Below are 22,328 nucleotides of genomic sequence, written 5' to 3' on the forward strand. Positions count from 1 at the left end.
TCAGGAGGTTGCCCAGAAAGGTGAAGAGAGCAAAGAACTGCCCTCAGCCCTGGAAAAGCTTTCCCTCTGCTGAGTCAGTGCACCAACAGGAAAAATGAAGATCTAGCAGGAGTAGTTGCAGAAAAGAGACATGGCAACGGAGGTGTCACAGAATTAAATGACATCTGTTGGTAGGCACAAAGGAGAGGAGAGCCTTCCCAAAACACACCTGGTTTCTGGACCTCTGCAGTTTAGGGAACCCATCACACCATGGGGAGCCACTCAAGTGAAATTCAGATTTGGATTGCTTCCCTTTGCTGTGCAAGTAAAGTCCAAGTGTCTCTATGCTCCCAAACCCCTACAGAGAGACTGGGAAGAGGAATGCCATGACTGCTGTGGAACACGGGCTGCAGAAAGCCACAAGCACTTTCAGCAGATGCCTTAACTCACAACATCTGCAGGAAGGTTTGGGAACCCGCAAGCCATGGGAATTAAGACAGCTTGGACCAAATCTAAGGATGTAAACTAAGAGACCAACACAAAAATTTCTGATCCTTTTTGTACCATGAGTGCAAAGAATGTTTAGTGGCTGTTTTTTTTACAAGTGGCTTAGCTTCCATCAGTGCAGTTTTACCCACTTTTGATACGAACTCATGTTAACAATCTGTGGTATAAACTTCATGGTTTCCAGTTCTTTTCATTTGCCATACACTGGAAAGAAAACTGAGTCTCAAATCTATTTTGCATCAAGAAGATGGGCCTTTGCAAAAAAAAACCCCGAACAACAAAACAAAACACTGAAGATCAAGACACTCACAAAATTACATGAACCGCAAGGATGGGGTTTTGCTGCCTTTTTCTCCCTCTTTTAAGATCTTAAATAGTTCCAGTTGCTGCTTTGAATGTGGCACATTCCTGACAGCAGAAAGGCTAAGACCATAGGTACTAGTCCTTAAGGAGCAGCAAACCCACACTAAAACCACTCTTAAGAAAGAAATCCCAACTATCTTGCTTCTGTGGGTTTTTCAGAACTAGGGTCTTCCTGCCAGAGACATGACGGAAATCAGCTGGCTAGGTCAGCCCTCTGCCCTTTTCCTCCTGATGCTGGTAATCCTCATGTGTCCCATTAGAGCAAAGAGCCTGCCAGCCATGCCAGCAGGAAAGCACGGAGCAGCCCTGCCTACCACTGATGAAGCAAACAGGGAAATGACAGGACTCCTCTCATTCCTGCTGCACAGGATCATTAAATCTGGTTTTAAAGCAAAAGGCTGTGGTGAGCCTCTGTGTCCACAGCCTGTGAAAAGCCCTCAGGAACAAACAGAGCAGAGAATCAGCTGGTGGGAACTCAAGTTCTTGCTCTTGGCTCTGTTTTGGTCTAATATCTTCTTACCTTTGGGATATTAAACACCTCTTTGGAGACTAGGGGCAGGACCAAGCGCACTACTAATAAAATATCTTGGAAATTGAGATGTTTTAAAATTAAGAATGGATTCAGCAATCTACAAATGACCAAAAAAACCCAGGAAGCACAGGGAAAAGGCTGGAAATAGAGGAAAAGGGACAGAATCAAGAGCAGGGAAATCTTAGGTCAGATATTTCAGAGAAGCTTCCTGGCCACCAGACCTTCCGGATGTGTCTCCAAAAAGGAAATGGCAGGTGTGTTCCTTTCTACTCAGACAACAGAAAATACTCGAGGGGTGCAGTCCTGTGTGTGTGGAGAGGAGAGGAGGTGAGGGAGAGTGTCCTCAACATGCAAAAATACCTCCTTCAACCCTAAGTTATAACAAATTAGGAGCTCAACTCCCCCTCCCTTCTGAAGCATCACAGGACACTACAGTGAAAAAGAACAAAACAAGTGTTAGCAGTGACTGAACCAGACTCTGTCAAACCTGAAAACCCTTGTGAAGCCAAACATTTCTCATGTCACCTAAGTAGTCTGTGCTGAGTTGGTTTCACCACTGCTTGATCCTTCTCCACTCCAAAATCTATTTAGATACTTCAGACATTTTTTGTAACCAACATGCCTGAACAGGCCAAAACTTTAACCCTTGCCTGTGGGGCAGGTCAGCACAGATAACAAGGATGGTGATGTTAGCACCTGCGTGTAGTCACAACTGCCCAGCTGAGTTATGCACTGGAAATCTTCAAAGAACAATTGAAGTGGTGCTTCAAGCACACTGTTCCCTGGCTCTGTTGTGTGTCCCCTGGTGCTGGGGCTGCATCCACGCAGAAAAAAAGGCTTATCTGGGAAGATAATATAAAGTGTTTAGTAAGGTCTCTGTTTAGCAGAGAGAAATACCAAATGTCCTCTTTCATAATTTGAGGTTTTGCCAATGTTGTAATCACCTTTCTATTTCCTGTGCCCCTCCTAAAAATATTTTTTTTCCCGTCCCTTGCCACTTTAAAAAACTGTTTGAAAAGCTTGCAAATCCAGCCTGACATGACCAAAGCAAGCACCACCATTCCCATTTTGAATGAACGGGACAGGAGGCAGAAGGAGATGAACTGCCTTGCCCAAGAGGGTGTTACACAGGAGAATGCTTGAACATAGACACCAGGCAAGCCAGACTCCTGTCCACTAGCTCTGTGCCCACCCTGAGACGGGAGATCCAACTCCCATGAAGCACAGGGCACAGAGAAAAAGGGACAGAAAACCCTCTGGGGGTGTGCTACTCATCTACCTCGCTCAAGCACAGGTTCTCGGGTCCCCTTCCCTGACCCAAAGTGCTCTATTGATAACCAAAGTGAGACCTGCCAATCCACGTGGGACAGGGGCTACACACAGCTGAGGGAGCGAACGACAACTGCTGCTGCACGGGCTGGGAAGGAACCGACCCCAAGGAGCCTGTCAGTCCTGGAAGGTTTGTTCTCTTACGCCCCCATTTTTAATGACTCCTTAAAACCTCCTTTCAGAATGATACTTTTAAAAATCTAGCGCTCTAATCACACCTCGGACACTAATAAGTAAAAGGCAGCTCTTCCTCATTCCCCTTTCACAGAGGTAATTTCTTCCCAAACCATCCCCCTGCTTTTCAAATCTGGACTAAAACCTGCGAAAGAGTCTGACGTGCAGGACAGGGGTTGGGGTGGGGGGAAGGAGACCTTTATCTGAACCCCAGCAAAGGGATATTTGAAGCTGCCTTCAGGGAGAAACTGCTTTGCAAGGTGGAGCTAAAGCAGATCGCGGAGCCAGTCACAAGCTAGTGGAAATAAAGTTTTCTTTACCTCCATATCCTGCAAGAGAGAGGTGTCCTCGGGGCAATCTTTCTTCCCCACCCCTTTCCCTGTTATCTGTGGGAAAACTTCAGCCGAGCCAGAGCAGAACGGTGCCGCCGTGGAGGGGTGGAAGATCCCAGCTCCTGCTCAGCCTGAGCTGACAGAGCCCGGCGAGTGGCCCTGCACTACGAACAAGGAAGAAGGGCGGGTGGGTGAGAGGAAGGGAGGGAGGGAGGGGAGAGGAGGGGGAGGCAAGGCAATCAGGGTTTAAATTTAGACACAAATCTAAACAGATACTGTCCTTCCCGGAGTGTTGGGCTCGTGAGACAACAAGCAACGAGCTCTGCCTCCGCGCCCAAACTTGGGGACACCGCATGTGCATTTCCTCTCCTCTTTCCTCTCTCCCCCTTCCTATTTTCTATCACCTTATCTTCCCCTCCCACCCCCCCCGTTTTGTCTCAGTTTCTCTCCACTGCTTGCAGCTCCTGCTCTGGTATCTCTGCTCCGATCTCTTTGCTGTCCGCACTTCCCTGTCCAAATCTGCAGGGTCTCTTGCTTATTTGTGAGGAGAGATTCCCTTTTCTTCTAACTGCAGCTTTCCTTTCTCTTCCTTGTTTTCAGTAATTTCACTCTGTCTTCAGAGAGGCAGAAAAGGAGGAGAGCGAGGGTGATTATTGGGCTTGAACAGAATTTAAGGCGTTGTCCTGGTGCGCGGCTGGGACTCTCAGGAAGGTCAGGATCTCCTGGGTGAACCCCCAGAGAGAAAACAGGGCGTAATTGTGGGCTCCAGCAGAGGGTCTCCATGTAAGGTTGTCACTGTCCAGCTGTAAAACAGGACCAGCTCTTTCCACCCTGAATTTGTGTCACACCACCAGATCAGAAACTGCAGGTTGTTCTCCTCTCCCTTGGCAGGGATGGACAGATTTGTGCACTGGAAGCGAGAAGTTTCCGTGGTGGTAGAAAAATTGAGATGGGGAAAAACAAGCCTGCGGAATGTTTTGCTGCAGTTTCCCTTTCCATTCTGATCACGGTGTTGTAAACCGGACATCTCTTTTAGCAACTGTTTGCATATGCTCCTTCTCAAAGAATTTCAGTCCCCACCTCTTGAGAGCGGGGTGGTGCAGAGGAATTTGGAAACGCTCCCTTTGTCTTCTGCTGGCTTCCCTGCCTTGAGTGCAGCTGCAAAGTGACACAATGTCGTATCGTCATTTTGGCACGATACCTTGGGGGCAGAAGAGAGTTAAAACATATTTTCTGGAAGGGATGCATACTTCTCCTTTGCAGTGTTTCACAAGTCCCTGCTGGCTGTGGCTGAGAACACTCCAGCAAGGATTTAAATGTGAGCATCATGATATCCCAGCTCACTGTTACTGATAGTTGTTCTTCCAGTGTAGTTAACTGTTGCTGTCCTGCATGCTGTGGGACTCCTCTGGAATTTGCAGATTTAAATCATGATCTCATTATCTCCCAGATTCAATATACAATATACAATAGTCACTCTGTCTGTAGCCAAAAGAATGATAGGCTGAGTTCCTGCAATCTGGAGATTGGGCAAGAGAACTAATTAATCTTCTGTTGTTGAAATACTAGATTAGATGAAACCCCTCTGCTGTAAGCAACCAGAAGATGCTGCTACTGTAGATAAAATAAAATAGAAATATGAAAATGAAACTACTACTTGTTTGGAAATCCTATTGATTTCTTCAAGTCCTGACAAAGGCACATTAGGAGAGGGAATAGAAACTGAACTGAGAAGTAGGGTGAGTCAGGGAGAGCAGGACTCTTCCACTGCCCATGCTTTGCCTGCTGTGGGGACAGAAGGAGGATTTCAAGCTCAAGGATTTCACTGGACATGGATCACAAGTGTTGTTTTCAAGGTATCTGCCGTGTAACACACCGTCAAAGTCACACCTCCCAAGACTGTTTCCTGCTGCTCAGGATCTGTTTCAGTATTTTTTTTTCTGCTTTCAGGGGTTCTACTGTGCAGAGGAAACTGTTTGCTTAGGTGTACAGAAAAGGAAACTGCTAGGCAGAGGCAGTATCACTTCGCCCATACTAATAAACCAAAAGCAGTTGCAGCTGCCCCACCACAATTCTTCACTCCATCTATTTCTGCCTCCAAGTATCTTGCCACAAAACAAACCTTTTCTATCAGCTAGATTCCCAAATGCCATTGCTCTGGGCATGGTACACAGTATTCAGGGTACTTTTGCCACTTTGTCAGTAATTTTGACACTTTTCAATGCTATATCTTCCTTCCTGAAGGAGCAAGGGGTGAATGCACAGAAATACGGTGTATGTTTTTCTCCAGACAGGAAGACATGAGGTGTGGATTTGTTCTCCTCTTTCTTGTTTCTGGACTGAAAACCACTAGAAAATCTGAAAAACCCCCCACATGCTTTAACTGCAAGAACATCATAACAAACCTTAATAAGGGAAATTATACTGAGAAAATGGGTGTTTTACATGATGTGTACATGCAAGTATTTGAGGTATCTTCGAGTATGACTCTTTGCATCCCTCTGTATATCTCTGCTTACAGACCTGGGATGTAGCAGTGTCTATGAGACTAACTTGTTCTTACATCCAAAAAAAAGTTCCACATCTGTTCTGCTCCGGACGAAAAAAAGTATAGTCATCACTAATGCCATTAAAACAGGCTCCAGGGGGAAATTTCATTTGACTGAGAAAATGCTGCAATTATGGCCCCCTGGATTTTGCAGCTTCCTGTCGGATTCTTTTCAAGACACGTGAGGCCAACACAGCAAGTTCGCTTCAGAAGAAATGACTGGCACTCCTGCTACAGGCAGCATGTGGGGGAGAGGTGCAAGGAACCTCCTTTATCCTGGCATTCCTGCAAAACAGGTGGCGTAAGGGGTTCTGCCGTGCTCAGAAACACTGTGGGCAGCACTTGCTGGCCTCTTGGATTTTGGCTGCAGAGGATGGAATGTCCACAGGGTGCTCAGAGTGAGTCACAGAAAGGAGATGTAGACACCATCAGATGCAGATGACAGAGCTGTGCTTTATTCAAAAACCAGTTAGTTAAAAGAGCTTTGGAGGGCATCTGAAACTTTGTCTGTGGCATTTGTGTCCGTGCAGTTATCTCATTCGGGTGTGTCTGCCTAGCTGCCAAATCTGGGAAGGTATGTTTGTCAGGGTGGGGAGCTGTGGGTTCCTGCTAGACAGATTGCAATTCTGTGCTTTGTTAAGACATTTGTTGAGAGTTTTAGGAGAGCTCACCTGTCAGTGCCAGTATCTGAGGTTGTTCTGTCCACCTCTCTGCCTGGCCTTGGCTGCTGTTACCCATGTCATTTCCCAGAATTCACACCTCTAACCAGCAGCTGTTACTATATTGGGCTTTTGCCCTCCTGAAAACGGGGTGTCAACCCTTCCTGTTCACACTCAAGCAACTCGATTCTCAACTGAAAAAAAAGGGGGGATAAGGTAACCACTGAGAAAACATTTGCATTTCAAAGATCAATCAACCCTAAAAGCCAGCATCCTGTTTTGGGTTGGCTTTATACATCAGGTCTGACACTGGCAGCCCAACAGGAAGCGAACGTGAGCAGCGTTTTTCTACGGGAAACTCGCTTTTTGAACCCACCATTCTGCTGAGCGTTCTCCGAGGCGTCTGCCCGTGCCCCTCAGCACTAAACCAACGCTGTGGATGCTGAGCCTCAGCCTCCTCTTCAGGGACTTATCAGCAGGAAATGAACTCAGCTGGAACGCTTTGTACCATTGACATTTTAGTGCTCGGGTCCTGCAGCTGCAGCGAAGCACGTCTGAGAGCACAAAAACACAAACTCACTCACACGCACACGTGCCAGCACCCACACGGACACAGGGACCGGCGTGCCAGGCTCTCTGCACCCCTGGGAACTGATGTCAGTGGGAAAGTCCCGTTACCAAAGGGAATTCAAGGGAAGGACGTAGCTGTAAAGTGGCTCTCACTAAGCTGAGTTGGAATTGTGTTTTTCGTTTTCGAGACTAACTGAAAGATTGAATCATTTCACATGTTCCTGACTGTCAGATGGCACCTGACCTCTAACATCATGGTTCAGACTAATCAGGCTTCTTAATTAAGGCTTTGTAATTGCCAGGCTCTGGGCAAAAGCCTGTCCCTAAGCAGAGTAAAGTTAGGAGAATGCTGTGGCATTTCACCTGGCACAGGGAGCATTTCACCTCATAATAGTGAGATCACACTGAGGTGGATCACCCTGGCCCCACCAGGGGCTGGCGGGTGGTGTTCAGATAACTGCTGTCATCTCTTGCAGCACCTGAATGTCTTTGGAGAGCTCTTCTTTCACTGCTGATCTGCTTGACTTCAGAGAGCAAACTGAGCCGGGGTATTAAGAGGCATGGGTGCATCCCCTTGTACTCATGCAGTGATGGGATAAATATTATCAGCATGAGCCACTGATAGCTTGCTTGCAGACTGAACAATTCCTGTGTAGTTACTAGTTTCAGTACATGGGGCTTAATATAAACCAACAAAACCAGTCTGAACATGGGTGCTGACACAATTCTGGGTATATGTGCTAGTTTTGATTACACTCTTCTCAGGCCAGTCCTACTGCCCATCTCTCAGTGTCCTAGAAAGCAGCGTCACAAGCAGTGGCCCTGGCCAGCAGCTTCCTCAGCGTGCAGCCCAAGCTCTGACTGAACAAGATTTTCTGACTGAAAATGGAACAACATTTCTGGTCCCTAACAGGTTATGCACAGAGGAAGCTTGCCTTGCCACTGCCTGTGTGGTGGCTGTTAAAAAAGTAAGAGGACTTATGGCTGAACACCAGGCCAGTGCTATAATAACTTTACATATTTTCTAAAAAATACACTGAGGAAAGAGTCACAAGCTAAATTTCCAACCAAGGTAATTAAAGAAGTTTGAGGGTGAGAACAAATAAATGTCTTATGCACAAGCATGCAACACCTCTCTGTGCTCAGCAAAGGTCTGTGTTGTGTGCCACTTGCAAAGGTCTGTGTTGTGTGCCACTTCCGAGCAGCAGCAGGGCTGCGTTGCTCAGCAGGGCTGGTATCTCCTCAGGAGAGTATCTAACCAACATTTTTAGAAACAATTTGCATGGTGGGTCTCATGTGGCACCAAGCACTGGCACTTCAAAGCACTGAGTACTTCAGCGTTTGCCAGAGCTGACTCACAGGTCAGTCTCTTCTGTCAAAGGCAGCGGCAAGTGGCTTTAATCACCCCTGCAAGTGACTTTAATCACCCTGGCTGTCATTTGGATGGGGAGAGCGGGCCTGGCTCTGGAATCAAGCGCTGCACACAGCGAGACTGCCCAGCCCCCGAGTGTTATCTGGACACAGAAAGGTTTCTGTTCACGGACAGACTGCATGACCTAGACAGGAAGCCTGGACCAGCACACAGCCAGGCTGTGTCTGAAGAGAAACTGTGCCCAGCCCATCCAGCAACCAGGCTGTCTACAGAGAGAGCTGGCTCAGGGAAAACCAGCTCTGAAGAGGGCAGACAAAACATGACACAAGCCAAGATGGAGACCTTGCCCACACTTTCTGACTAAAATACACCTTCTCCAGGGGCACAGCCTGAAGCCCATCACATACAAAACACACTGAAATTAAGATTGTTCCATGAACTCAACCTTGGAATAAGTAAACATGGCTCAATTTATGGTGAGATATTACTGTCTGTTTACTGTTTCTTAAATGCAGTGAAACACATGAGTTGAAAAGGAGAACTAGTGCCTAGCAGCACTTTCTTGACCCTGTTATGCAAGGATGCTGAGAGCCCCTAGATGTATTGCAGCAGAACAGAGAGAATCCTTCTCCTTTCTCTGAGATCCAGCTGAGGAAGTGAGAGAGCCTGGAGATTTACTTCAGATAACTCATCATTTCAGAGCAAGCTGAAAGATTTACAGACCTTACCCTGACCAAGGAGGTTCACTCCACACTACCCATCCAAGAAATAAGGGGCCAAAACTAGCCCCCTTCATTCAGTGCATCTTCTTTCCTTTCTACCCTTTCTTTTTTTACCCTGTGGCACAAGTTGTTACCCCCAGATAGGCAGGCTCTTCTCTCATAACTCACTTCTTCCCTCCCTCTGGTTGTCTCCTCAGCACTCTGCCCTGAAATATCACTTGCCCTGTGCCACACACAAGTTCAGCCACCTATCTGAGCTGAGTGGCTGCACATCAGGGGTTTAGAGCATCCTTTTTTTCTTTTTCCTATGAAAATTTCGGTTTCTCCTGAGCATCTCCAGGAGAAGGCAGGAGCAGAAGGTTCCACGTGTCCTGGAGAAGAGGCAGGGATCTCTGCCCATGTTCTACAGACAAGGGGAATACTGGAGGGAAAATTATTTTGTTCTGCCTGTACAGGACAGCAGATAAGTAGTAGGTGATGGATGGGTGGTTGTTTTCCTTGCTGAGTTCAGCCCAACAGGATGATCCATCTGGCCTGCTATAATCTGGGGGTTCTGTGGGGCACCTGGGGCAGATGGTGGTCACAGGGCAAGTTAATTTGGGTTTCTCAGTGCTACATTGTGGTTTACATAGTGTGGACATACTTGGATCCAGGTGGAAATATGAAACTCCACCATCTTTTAGGGCAAGTTGAATCAAGTCTCAGTACTACCCCAGTTAAAAACATCTCTTTGTACAAATCTTTATAAGGTTACTGAGTACAAAGTGATGGATAAAATAAGGCAGCTCAGTGTTTATTTGGGTAAATAATGCTTGGAAGAGCCTTCAGTGGATGGTGGAATGGTGTTCAACTAACAAAACCAAGCCTTGTAGCAGCAAGGGCTCTGACATACACCCTGCAGCACGGTGCAAGAGGTAACACCTGAGCTCTGCCTAATGGCAAATCATCCTGTAGGCTTTACAGACCAAAAGAGATAGACCCTGCTGCTGTGATTGAAGGACAAGCTTTTCCCAAGGGCAGTCTGGGCCCCAAACACTTGTGGTGACACCGAACCAGCCTTTGAGACTGATTTAGCAGCGGGCAGGGATAGTGGGGCCGATGGTGCCACCCCTTGGATTGTAGAATGACAGAGCCATTATGGCTGGGAAAGACCTTTAGGATCACCAAGTCCACCTGTTAACCCAGCACGCCGTGCTTACCATTAAAGCATGTCCTCAAGTGACATATCCACGCGTTTTTTGGACACTTCCAGGATGTGACAGACTTCCCCAGGCAGACAAAGCAGGGATGATGCCAGCGGACGGGTGCTGCCGGGCACCGCGCCATGGCCTATCCCGGGTCACTCAGACCCCGCAGAACGGGCCGGCTCCGAGCCGGGGGGTGCCGGAGGGGGGGACAGGCTCGGGTCCAGCCGCCCCGGACCGCCCGCACAGGTGGGAGCCGCTGGGACACGGCGGGAACATCGCCGGGAACATCGCTGGGAGCCGCGTCTCGCCAGCACCGCCCGCAGGCCGGCGGGAGCGCTGCCACCACCTTCCTTCCCTTCTTCCTTCCCCCGGTGGGCGCGGGGAGCCGCTCCTGGTGCTCCACGGAAACCGGATTGTCAGGGAATTCTGTGGGCCGGCGTCAGCGCGGTGAGGTTCGACAAGGCCAACAATGGCATCCTGGCCTGGAGCAGGAATAGCGTGGCCGGCAGGAGCAGGGCAGGGATTATCCCTCTGTGCTCGGCCCCTCGAGTCCTGTGCTCAGTTTTGGGCCCCTAAGTACAAGAAAGGCACTGAGGTGGTGGACCGAGTCCAGAGAAGGGAAGGATCTGGAGCACAGGTCCGATGAGAAGCCAGTGAGGGAGCTGGGGGTGTTCAGCCTGGGGAACAGGAGGCTCAGGGGGGACCTTATTGCCCTTTACAACTCCCTGAAAGGAGCCAGGTGAGGTTTGGCCTCATCTCCCAGGGGTGAGGGGAAATGACCTCAGGCTGTGCCACGGGACGTTCAGGTTGGACATCAGGAGGAATTTCTTCACAGAAGGAGTGATTAGACATTGGAGCGGGCTGCTCATCGGAGGCGTTGGAGTCACCGTCCCTGAAGGTGGTCAAGGAAAGGCTGGCTGTGTCACCCGGTGCCGCGGTTTGGGTCACTCGGTAGTGCGGGGTCACAGCTTGCACTCGCTGATTTTGGGGTCTTTTCCACCGATTCGGTGACGCAGAGCAGGGCTCCCATTGGCTGCCGGTGACTGCGCCCCCTCCCGAGGCCGCGCTCTCGGGCTTGTTTACAACGGCTGCGCGCCTCGACCCACCCTCAGCGCGTCTCACTGGCTGAGGAGCGCGAGCCTCTCAAGCCTATTGGCTGGCAGCGGGCGGGCTGGCTCGTCACTCTCGAGGCTGCCCCTCATTGGCTCGGGGCAGCGGGCAGCGCTGCTCCCATTGGCGAGGCACGGCGGGGCCCCGCCCCTCCCGGCGCGGTGCGGGGGCTGAGCGGGCGGGCCCGGTAGTCGGTGGCGGGCACCGTGCCGGCTGCGATGGCTCTGTCCGCGGCTGTGAGGGGAGCGACGTCCGTGTCCTCAGCTGGCCGGGGAGCGATGGCGCGGCTGCCGCTTCTGTGCGCCGCGTCGGGGCTGCTGCTGGCGGCCGTCGCGGCCATCCCGCCGCCCGAGGAGGCGGCGCGCATGGCGCGCTACGTCCTGCACAGCTGCGACTGGGGCGCGCTGGCCACGCTGTCGGCGCAGGAGGGACTGCGCGGCCGCCCCTTCGCCAACATCTTCTCCCTCAGCGACGGCCCGCCCGGGCCCTGCGGCGGCAGCGGCGTCCCCTACCTGTACCTGACCGACATGGAGATCTCCGTGCAGGACCTGGAGGTGAGCGGGAGCGGCCGGGCGGGGGAAGGCGGTGTCGCTGCGTGGGCACCGCGGGTGTGAACAGTGAGCCCACGAAGGACACTTAGAGAAGCACCCAGGTTACTCCCGCAGCGTCTGTTCGGCTGGGTTACCTGCGCTTTTTCATCTCACCGGCAAGTGGTGATTGCAGGGCAGTGTGACAGCGCTGGTTTACAGAGCCACGGAATTGTTTGGGCTGGAAGGAACCTCTGGAGATCATCCAGCCCAACCCCCTGCCAAGGTAGGGTCACCTCGGGCAGGCGGCACAGCAACATGTCCAGGTGATGTTTAAATCTCTCCAGAGAGGGAGAATCCATGCCCTCCCTGGGCAGCTGTTCCAGTGCTCTGCCACCCTCAGCGTAAAATTCTTCCTCATGTTCAGCTGAAACTTTCTGTGTTTTAGTTTATGGCTGTTCCTTGGATGTCAGCCCTGGGAACAATTATTAGCCCTTGAGCAGCTAATCACGGGCAGTGCTGTCTGTGGTGACACTCAGTAGGCCTCCTGAGGAATTCCTGCTGATCGTGGTGTTGAGAAAGGGCAGCGTGCCAGAGAGAGGAAGTGTCTGCAGCTTCCAGAAGCACTGAGCAAAGAAATGAGGCGCCACGGAATACTAAAACAGAGAAAACTTCACACAAAAAATGTCAAAAGGGCTGGAAATTGTCAGTGTGGGACTTAAGTAAAGATAATTCCTTCTTACAGACTGCTGAGGGAATAGTAATTAAACCTCTGGAGTTTACCATAAAGAGAAGCACACAGCAAAAGGCAGCACTGGCATACTGAGACTCTGAGCATGTGATTCGCCTTGTCCCAGATCTTTTGTAGGCAAGAGTTTGCTAAAAACTTAAGGAAATAGTAGATGTATGCCTCCTTTATTAGTTTTTTTTTGTTTGCTTTAGTAACTGTTGCAATATTAGTAAAACAAACTCAAAATAATGCTAATTTTCAGACTTCGTTTAATCATTTTTTGTTTGTTCCCTGTCAGGTTTTAGTTTGTTGCCTTAAAATAGTTTAATTATGTACCTAAGTACTGTAGAGAGCCTATTTTTATCCTGCCTAATACCTCCCTTTCCACCCCAGGTATGTTATTTCAGAATACAGAAAACGCACAGTACAAACTGCTAATGAATATTTCCTGTTAGGCTCCTCAACAGGCCCTTATTTTGCTGCTTCAGGGCAGCAACTCTTGACATATGATAGTGACGTGCAAGGGAGAAGGTGCCGAATGATCATGAGTCAGCTTTTTCGGAGTTAAGCAACTTCCTATCTTTCAAGTGGTTGCTTCTGTTTCGCGAGGTCACCGGTAGTGTTCAAGTGACTTTAAGGGGTTTCTCTTGGACACGAGCACTTGGAATGAAACTTCTCAAAGCAGAGGAACTTCCCTTACTGGGAGATAATGACCCTTAGTGTGTGACATTCTGCAGTCCTGTTTGGCACCAGTGCTTTTCAAGCTATGGCCAGCAAATTACTTTTTAGAAAAACAATCAGATACAGGTTCGTTAATTCTTCAAGTTAGGTGTTTCACTTGAATGTGCAGGATTTTTAAAAAACCTAACTTCTAAAACTCACTTTGAATGTCAAAAGAGCTGTTTGGGGGAGCTAGGAGGCTGTTTTGAAGAGATGAGTTCTTTGCTTTTGTTTTAAGTAATTTTATCAACAGTCGTGAAGCTCAGTTGGTTGCCTTCTCAGTAGCACTCTGTCCTTCCACCAGAATTAACTTGAAGAAGTTCATTGTATGACCTTGTCTTCTCTACTGTCCTTTGTGTCTGTAAATTGTAATATATCATCATTTGCATGTGAAATAGGTAGGCTGAATTCAGAGTTTCAAGGAGTGTTGTTCTGTGATGTTTGCATTTTATGCTAACAAGCTTCAGCACACTTCTGAACTGGGCTTAATTTCAGATTCACAGCTCATCCAAGGAGCCTTTCAGATGCAGCTAGGAAAAGGTGATGACAGCTCTGTTCTTTTTGCCAGTATTACTGAGCTGAATAAAGTACCAAGAGCTGAATGAAATACCAAGAGCTGAAAATGTGGTGGGTATGACATTTCTTTCACATAAGAAAAGTAAGTGTAAACATCTTATTTCTTGCATTTCAGGTCAATTCAAATGCCTCCTTGACCGTGTCTTTGGCACAGACTCCTTACTGCAGGAAGCACAGATATGATCCCCAGAACCCCCTCTGTGCCCACATAATCTTCGTTGGGAGCATTGTAAAGGTAAGCAGCTGAAAGCTGACACTGGGCAAGGTTGTGTGCATCAAATAGAATTGTTCAGTGGAGGGAGAAGAGAAAGGTGAGAAATTCTGTGCAAAAGCACATGCTGAGGTGTTCTGTGCTGTGATACCCAAAGGCCAGCTCGTAGTTTGTGTGCGGAAAATGAAGTTGCCACTTGATTTTTGCAGGGTCTTTGTTGACATGCCTGTAGCAAGGAATCTGGGGGGACAGAAAGGCAGGAAATCTCCCTCGTTCCTGTAGATGTGTTCTGAAACTAAGAAGTCTAAGGCCATTATTTTGGAAAAACCTTCACACTTCATTCACATCTCTCTTGCTCAGTTAAATTCTTTGGTTCATACAGTGTGACATGCCTGCTTCTGAAACTCTGTTGAAGTAAATACTAACCTGAGCTACAAAGCTGCAGTTATTAGAGACAAAAAGTGTCCATTTTATGATCTGGTGGCGTTGCTGCCTGGGCAGTGTTCTTTTGTGCACCAGTACTTTGGTGTCTCGTAGGAGGAATTGAGAACGGCGTGAGTTATTCATTGAAGATCCTAATCCCATTATTGGGGAAAATGATTGAGGATGAGAACTAGTCACCACTACTTTCTCTTATGTGATAGTCTCAATTCTTATTTGGTGTTTTCACAGCTCTGGTATTTATACATTGCACTCAGCAATCTTTCAGTTGCATTTCTGAGTTTCTCATTAATAAAGGAGTTGATTTTATTTAGGTGGTTCTCCTACTGTACCCAGAGCTCTAAATTGTTGATTTAACCTTTTAAACATGTGCACTTTGTACACAAGTGCTGTCACACTTTTCAGCTTCCCTTCTCTATAGATTCTGTCACACCATCCTGTTTGGGGGTGTGGGTGTGTGTTTTCAAATGTCTGAGCACAGCTTGTTTTGTTTTTGTCAGTTTGAATGAGCAGGTGCAGAGGAGGTAAAATTCCAGCTAAGACATCACATTTTAATAATTCACCTAGAATCCATACTTCTCTGTTTTGTGATTTGTTGAAAGATTTATTCTTATGTTGATGAAATACTTTCTTGCTCATGCTAACTTTAAAAGTAGCCTTTTGATTTAATGTTAAAATCTACTACTTTGGAATTACTGTCTGTCTCACAGAGTTGTACACCACACTGAAGATGAGTGGACTCAGCCACAGTAATGAGCCCCTTGGGACAAGACATGGCTGAACTGAAAAAAGCACACTGTAGTCAGCAGTGGTTTTTTTTAGCTAAAATTTATCTTTGCATGACTATCTTCCTGTAATATTTTCCTGGTTTTTTGTTTAGGTGAATGATTCAGAAGCAGGCTTAGCAAAAAAAGCATTATTCAGTCGCCACCCTGAAATGGAAAGTTGGCCCAAGGACCATAATTGGTTCTTTGCCAAATTCAACATCACCAATATTTGGGTCCTGGACTACTTTGGTGGATTGAAAATTGTGACACCAGAAGAGTATTACAGTGTCAAGCCTTAGTAAGTACTGAAGTTTTTCATGCCTAATTCTCATTATATTTCAAACCTGTAAAACTTCTAGTTGTTAACAGGGAGGAGTGACTCCTGTAGAGTGGGCACAGTCACTGTCCTCTGTTCGAATTAATTGCAAGACAGGTGACGTTTTGGTCTAATAATTAAAAGTAATGAGACTATTCAGCATTTCTGAAGCTGTATTAATGGGATTGCAGCAATATTGCTAGTATTTTCAAAAGAAAATTGCTGTTAAATCTGTCATTACAATATTGAAGTATAGAGAAATTGTGTTCTCTTGTCTACATAAAACTAAGTGTTCAGAACTTTCAAATCTATTTCAGCACAGTCATCATGAATTATGCGTTCATTTCACTTTTATTCTTACTCCTTGTAGGTGGAAGATGATCCTTGGTGATGCTGGCATGGAAATGAATTACTTCGGCTTTTTCGTGAAAGATTTATTTTTTCTATGTACTGTAGAGCTGAATTAATAATATGATGAATCAAACACCTTGCACTGTTAATGAGCATGTATTACCCTGATGAAGCAGATTTAACTTCTCACTAGCTTGAATCCTGTCACACTGAAAAACCTTTGTGCAGAAGCAATAACTAAATTTTATTCATTGGAATTTGGAAAGGTATCTGACAGTGTGCATTCAGAAATATTGTGGTTACTGGGATCTAAATTATTAGTCCAGTTCTAAAGCTTTGAGTGCCTTCGTTAAATAATATGTTTCTGAGCACTTTCCAATATTATTTTATTTTTAATACCAGTTTAGTTTAGAATTTTATGGTGAAGTCCTGCAGGATGGCTCAGCTGACTCAGCTCAGTGGAATGGAAAGCATTGCCTGTATTACAATGGCAAATGGTGTGCTGAGTTCCCAAATCCTGTTAAGAATTTTCTTTGCATGCTGATAAAGTCACTTGTTTGAGCCATTTTTCTGTTTTGCTGCCTATATTGAATGTGCTGTAGACTACAGTTGTGTTTGTGCCAACTGTACCTATACCTCAAGATAAATTCGTGGTAATTCCTTAGCTGATTATGTGCCCTGACTCTGTAATAGAAGCGGGTCAGGAGTACCTAAAATATCCAACTTCAGAAAAGTAGTGGCTTGTAAATTCAGTGAGGATGTTGTGAAGGGTGTTTTCTGATTAGGATTCTGAAATCCTCAGCTTTGTTAGTCTGATCAAGTGGCAGTGTATCAGCTTTAATTACCCTCAACAGCAGAACTGAGCAGATTTTGGGGTTTGGAAGCCTTACGTAGCAATTTGGGATTAGTAACCCAAAAGTGAAAAAGAAGCAATACACTATGACACAAATGATTTGTGATTTGTAGGGAATGAAAATTAATGAAAGGTGTGCTTAATTAATTCTGTGTTAAAGTAAGTTGCACACAACCACAAAAAACATCTTTTTACATCCTCTCCAACTGCTGTGTGCTGAGTTCACAAACACTAAAAAGTGTTTATGAACAAATAAATTGATTTTACAGTAAGCAAACATTACCTAGTTGACTTAAAGAATTTAGACTCCTTAGAGGAGGTTGATCTATAGAACAGTGGGATTTCTCATGTAAAATCCCTATATCTTAATGTTGTTATATCACTCCTTTTCTTGAATACTGGGATGATTTGTGAAAGTATTTTTTATGTAACTTACTCAGATTTCTACTATTCTGCTGCTCTGTTCTACTGTTTTAAAACTAATTTAGGATTGAAAAACCTTACAATATAGAAACAATTTATGCTGAATAGGAAACATTGGTATTTAATACGAAATTGAAAAGTATTTTTATAAAAGGTATGACAGTTGTGAACACTCAAATGAATCTGTCATGGACTCAATCCTTTCTGGGAGGACACCTGAATGCATTACATGTCACCCTGTGACTTCTGATGTGTGAGACCGATGGTGCTGGGCTTTTGTTAAAATTAAAATATTTTTTTGACAAGTGGTGTCAAGCATTATTTATTACATGTCCAAGAATTATTATCTTCTTCCTCTCTTTCATACAAGCACTGTCTTCTCAGTATTCTTGTTTTACTGTTGCTGCGATGTCTTTCATTCTTGCTGGAATAAATGGGGAAGCATCCCTACTTAACACCTACCTTCCCCTCCTTGGATTAAATCAGTGTCTTTGTACTTCACATTCTTTCCTGCATCTAATGCTGTGTGTGAAATGGAGAATTGGGAAGACAAATGCCATGGTTCCACACATCCCCAACTTCCTTTTTCCACCAGATGCTTTTGCACCCCCAGATTCCTCACTAGTGGGGCTGGCTGGGAAGCAGGGAAGGTCTTGACATTGCATGAACAATAAAACATTCATGTGTTATCAAGGCTGTTTTAAGTACAAATTCAAAACATAGCCCCAAGCAAGCTAAGAAAGGAAAGCCCCAACCACAAAACCCAAACCTCCATCCCAGCCAAAACCAGTACACCACCTTCAAAAGTATTGCTTGTGTTTGAGGGTTTGGTACAGAATAAGGATGGCTTTGGTTTTGGTTTTCTTGTCCTTTTAGTACCAATTTCCAAGTATTTTGTGTTTGGAAGTATAAGGGTGTTTTTTGGTAACAATAAGATCATAAACCAGTTTAGTAATACTACTGCTATAATTTTAGATCATCCAAATCTCTTCACATTTGAAATTTGGAAGGACCTCAGCCAGATAATTTTGGGAGAGTGGTGAACAGCAAAATGGTTAAGCTACAGCTACAGACCTGGATTTGAGGGTTGGTCAGAGAAGAACTCTGGAGTTCTGTCTGTGCATCTCACTGAACATTTGTTGTGTTTTTGTATGTAATAGTGGAACGTAAGGCAGTTCAGGTTATTTGCCTTTTCCCTTAGTAATAGGTGTGGAAATGTTTATATCATCAACCCAAGAGTCATCAGCTGGTCCTATTTTCCCTCACCGTTTTTTCCTGTGCTTCATTCTGTTCAGCTCATTTGGGAATTTGTTTGTGAGCTTATTTCCTTTTTTTCCTGATATCCAGGAGTAATGCTGTGGCTTAGAAGAGGCTGAGTATAGTCAATTGATACAGCTGTAAGCAATGAATCATTGTTTTGATTGCTGTGTGTATCCTCTACCACGGCATGCCTGAAGCACCTGAGCATATTCTCAACAGCAATGAAGTCAGCCTCCATACCTGGGAGGTACCTGCATCCACGGGAATCTGACACAGGATGTTTGTTAGCTGGGAATCTAATAAGGGTAATCACAACCTGTCATGTTCTTCCTTCTACTGATCTTCCTCATGGACGTATTTGTGTTTCTACTTCTTGATTTTCAATTTCTTTCTTGTGTTTTAAATGTCAGACTTGTGCCCAGTAGGCTCTTGCAGCACGCTGCATCATTACACAATAGATCTCAAATATATTGGGTATTTATTTAATCCTTTATTCAGTTCTCTCCTTCGCTGTTTAATGATGTGCCTGTGACCTTCACAATAAAATAGAGGTAGCTCAATCAGAGTATCAGACTAACACAAAAAGTATTAATCATAACTTAATGGATTAATTTGTTTTCAAAAGGTTTTTTCCTGAGCAAAAACATTGAATCGAGATAAAAAATCCCATAAACTGATATATTGTTGTTGAACACAAGAGGGTGCCATAGACTTACACTCGGGCTGGAGTGTTAAATGTTTAATACTTAGAAGTGGTTATTGAATTTATCATAACTCAAAGATGCTGGAAAAGCAAACGACGGGGGCATAATACGAACAAATTCTTTTTCTACAGTGCTTTACATTATGAATGCTTCCCTCCATAAACACAGCAGCCTGCTGGCTGCAAAAAAAAAGGAGCATTCATCATTTTTTTGTGTTTTGTAATCATTTTGTGCTATGGAGAGCTCAGAAGTAATATCCATGAAAATGATTTAAAGGTTTTTAAATTAAGTAAGTCTAGTAAAGGAAATGGAGACAGGTATAGAATGCCTCGGAACATTGGCTGGGAGCAGCCAGCTCCAGCCTCAACAGTGTTTATTTCTGTCAAATCCAGGGAGAGGGGGTTCATTAGCGTGACCATGCTTTGGCCTAGGCTTACTGTGAGCTGAATTAAACCACTTGACTCTGATTTGTAATTTCCAACAGCTAATTAATCTTGGGCTCTTCAAGTGCCCCCAGGCTGCTCTCTAGTGGTTTGGGCTGCCCTGATGATGTGCAGGTGTTTGGGTGATGAGGCAGAGCTGGGAAAAGCCTGAAGCTTTGCGTTTTACCATGAGGGCTGCGTTAGAGCTTAGGCTCTTCTTGCTTGCTCCGTTCTACCGTCTTGGTCTCAAACCTGACCTGAGCGTGGCTGCTCCTGCTTGCTGTCACCCAGCCCAGGTACTGTGGGACTACTTATTTTGGGGTTGAGGCTACTACCTTGCCATCCCTGCCAGCTCCTCTGCTTGGGTGGAGCAGTCATTGGTCCTCTCCAATAATTGTATTTTCCATGCTGGGGAGTTCAGTCTTTTAAGTTTCTCATGCAAACCCCTTGGAGTTGCTCCCACAGATTTTTGACTTAAAAACTTTGGTGTCTAGAGGTTTCCTCAGAATTTCTGTGTTGAATTGTCGTGTAAGAAGATTAGGCTGCAAGACTCATTAATTCTGGGTGTAGTGGTCAATGTTCTTCACAGCCTGGTTTTCTGTGGAAGCACAGCTTAGGTAACATGTCTGGGTAGTTGCCTTTGTCAAATTTGTTTTTACTCTGTTGGGTTCAGATTTGAAATGGGAAGTCTGACCTTGAAGCCACCAAGCTCCTATAAATATCACGACAGCTGTGAGCTTGGCACAGGAAACAAAACCCAGTTCGTGTATATTAAAGGTACAAAAGTCCTCTGTTTTGAAAATTAGAGTATCATTAGTTGTGCTGCTTGTGGAGACAGAGTCTTCTTGGTTGAGTGTGACCAGGTCTGCAGTTAGTATCAACAGGGTGAAATTCTGTATTGTTTAGGGGATGGTAGGTTTTATCAAACTGATAGTTGTAATGAGTTTTCTAAATTATTTTTTTCTCTAGCTCTTAATATCCTGCATAAAAAAGGCTTAAAAATTCCCCAGTTCTATTTGCTTCTGATTCCTGCAGCTGCTAAGCTTAGTTTTGAGTAGAATTTCTCAAGTTTAAACAAAAGAGAGGCCACATTTATGGTGGGGGGCCCCAACAGCTGCTGTGGGTCTTGTTGAAAGAGAAGAGTATGTAAGCGTGTATATTTATGTGAAAACAGTGAAGATAATTTGTATTTCTGTAATGTTTTTATGCCAATGGAACCTGTTAAACATCTTCCACTATTGACAAATAACTGTTTCTAGATTGAAAGGTAGCAATTGTTTAGGGATGAGAAAGAGAAATAGTTGCACAAACCCTGCATTGTATGACTATAAGAAGACTGCACGCTTATTCCCTGTTGTCATTTAGCCAAAACCAGTTGCCTAATCAAGCATGAATTGGATTTTTGATTTGTTTTAAATGCTTACATTTAGTTCAGTTAATTTAGTTGTTTTTCCTCAGGTGAGCATTAGAAACATGCAGAAGAGTTGGGTGTTGGTGTGAAGAGGGAGGAGAATAAAGGAAATGAAGATACTTGTCACAGACCTTAAAATGTGGCTTCACAGTATTTTTATACTCATAAAGGGCATAACTTGATAAGTTATATTCTGTACAGCCACGCAAGAAAATACTGAAGGTGCTCTATAATTAAAAAGAACATTTCCAGAATGTGTGTAGTGATAAAGTCACAGAATTTTCCTGCATATGCTGCAATGTAATTGGGGAAATTCACCTGCAATTAACAGGTGAAATGTTGATGATGCCAGAGAGAGTAGCTTGAGTAGCCTAAAAGAAAAGAAACACTGCTCTTCCTCCTTTAAATATGACATAAAGCAGTGGTCTCTTGAGTGCATTAGTGACAACAAAAAAATCCAGAGCAGATCATAAAGGCTTCACCAGGGAGGGAAAAATTGGACTACAGATTCAGTAGTCTCAAAATTGAGCATTCAGAGGGTGAATTTAAACTTTCTACTAACAACTCCCTTATAGGTTTCCACAACCCCTGTTGCACTGAAAATTTTAAGACCACAGCAGGAAGAGGCAACTGCCAGTCACAAAAATCCCTGAAATAATGAATAGAAATTTGTTTTTGTGCTGCATCAGGGCCTGTTTATAATCTCCTGTAGGAAATATGCACTCATGGCCATGTTTGTCTTTGTGGTACTGCACAGGTGTCCCTTTTTGTGTTTGGTTTTTTTTTTTTATTTGTTGCATGTGTCAGGGTTTCTATTTGCTCAATGCAGCTGCGAGGAGTAGTGACAGTCAAGTGGGTTTTCCTTGGAAAAGTAGTATTCTCATACACAAAGGGGAGCAGTTGTAGCAAGACCAACTTCTCTGTCTCCCTGTTGGGAGCTGCAAAGCAAGACCTGTAGTTAGACGCTGTCTTCTTTCCAGCTCTCCATTTGCTGGCAAAAGTGCAGGGCAGGGACTAATCCTCTTGGAATGCAGCCATTACCACTAAATAAGTATTAATTGCTGCATTCCAAGGGGATTAGCACAGTTGAGCCCAATTACAGCAAATCGAAGCTACACTGTAAGGCACTACAGTGCATTGAAATGCAGTGAAGCAGCGTAGGACTGTCAGTCTGCAACATTTTATCAATAAAAATTGTGGGCTTACATGCTATAAACAGCAGACCATTTCTT

At 45.3% G+C, this 22,328-nt stretch overlaps 2 protein-coding genes across 3 annotated transcripts in view; one reads left to right on the plus strand and one right to left on the minus strand.

Moving 5' to 3' along the window:
* The window catches only part of RCSD1 (RCSD domain containing 1), a 31,228-nt gene extending 27,800 nt beyond the window's left edge, over positions 1 to 3,428 (minus strand). Inside the window, exon 1 of the mRNA XM_082278661.1 lies at positions 3,205 to 3,428. Within this exon, the coding sequence (XP_082134787.1) occupies positions 3,205 to 3,210 (6 nt within the window). The 5' untranslated portion in view covers positions 3,211 to 3,428. The remainder of the gene's footprint in view (positions 1 to 3,204) is intronic.
* Positions 3,429 to 11,555: 8,127 nt separating this feature from the next.
* Positions 11,556 to 17,604, plus strand: CREG1 (cellular repressor of E1A stimulated genes 1; the record flags this gene model as incomplete). Of its 2 annotated transcripts, XM_082278641.1 has the most annotated exons (4): positions 11,556 to 11,938; positions 14,053 to 14,172; positions 15,470 to 15,654; positions 16,043 to 17,604. In XM_082278641.1, coding segments are annotated over exons 1-4 (642 nt in total). In that variant the 5' UTR covers positions 11,556 to 11,602. The 2 variants fall into 2 exon arrangements, with proteins under 2 accessions (XP_082134767.1, XP_082134768.1); XM_082278642.1 differs by lacking the exon at positions 16,043 to 17,604 and having other exon boundaries at positions 15,470 to 15,655.
* Positions 17,605 to 22,328: the final 4,724 nt, after the last annotated feature.

This window comes from Coloeus monedula, assembly GCF_965178545.1.
Source record: "Coloeus monedula genome assembly, chromosome: 3".
NCBI lineage: Eukaryota > Metazoa > Chordata > Aves > Passeriformes > Corvidae > Coloeus > Coloeus monedula.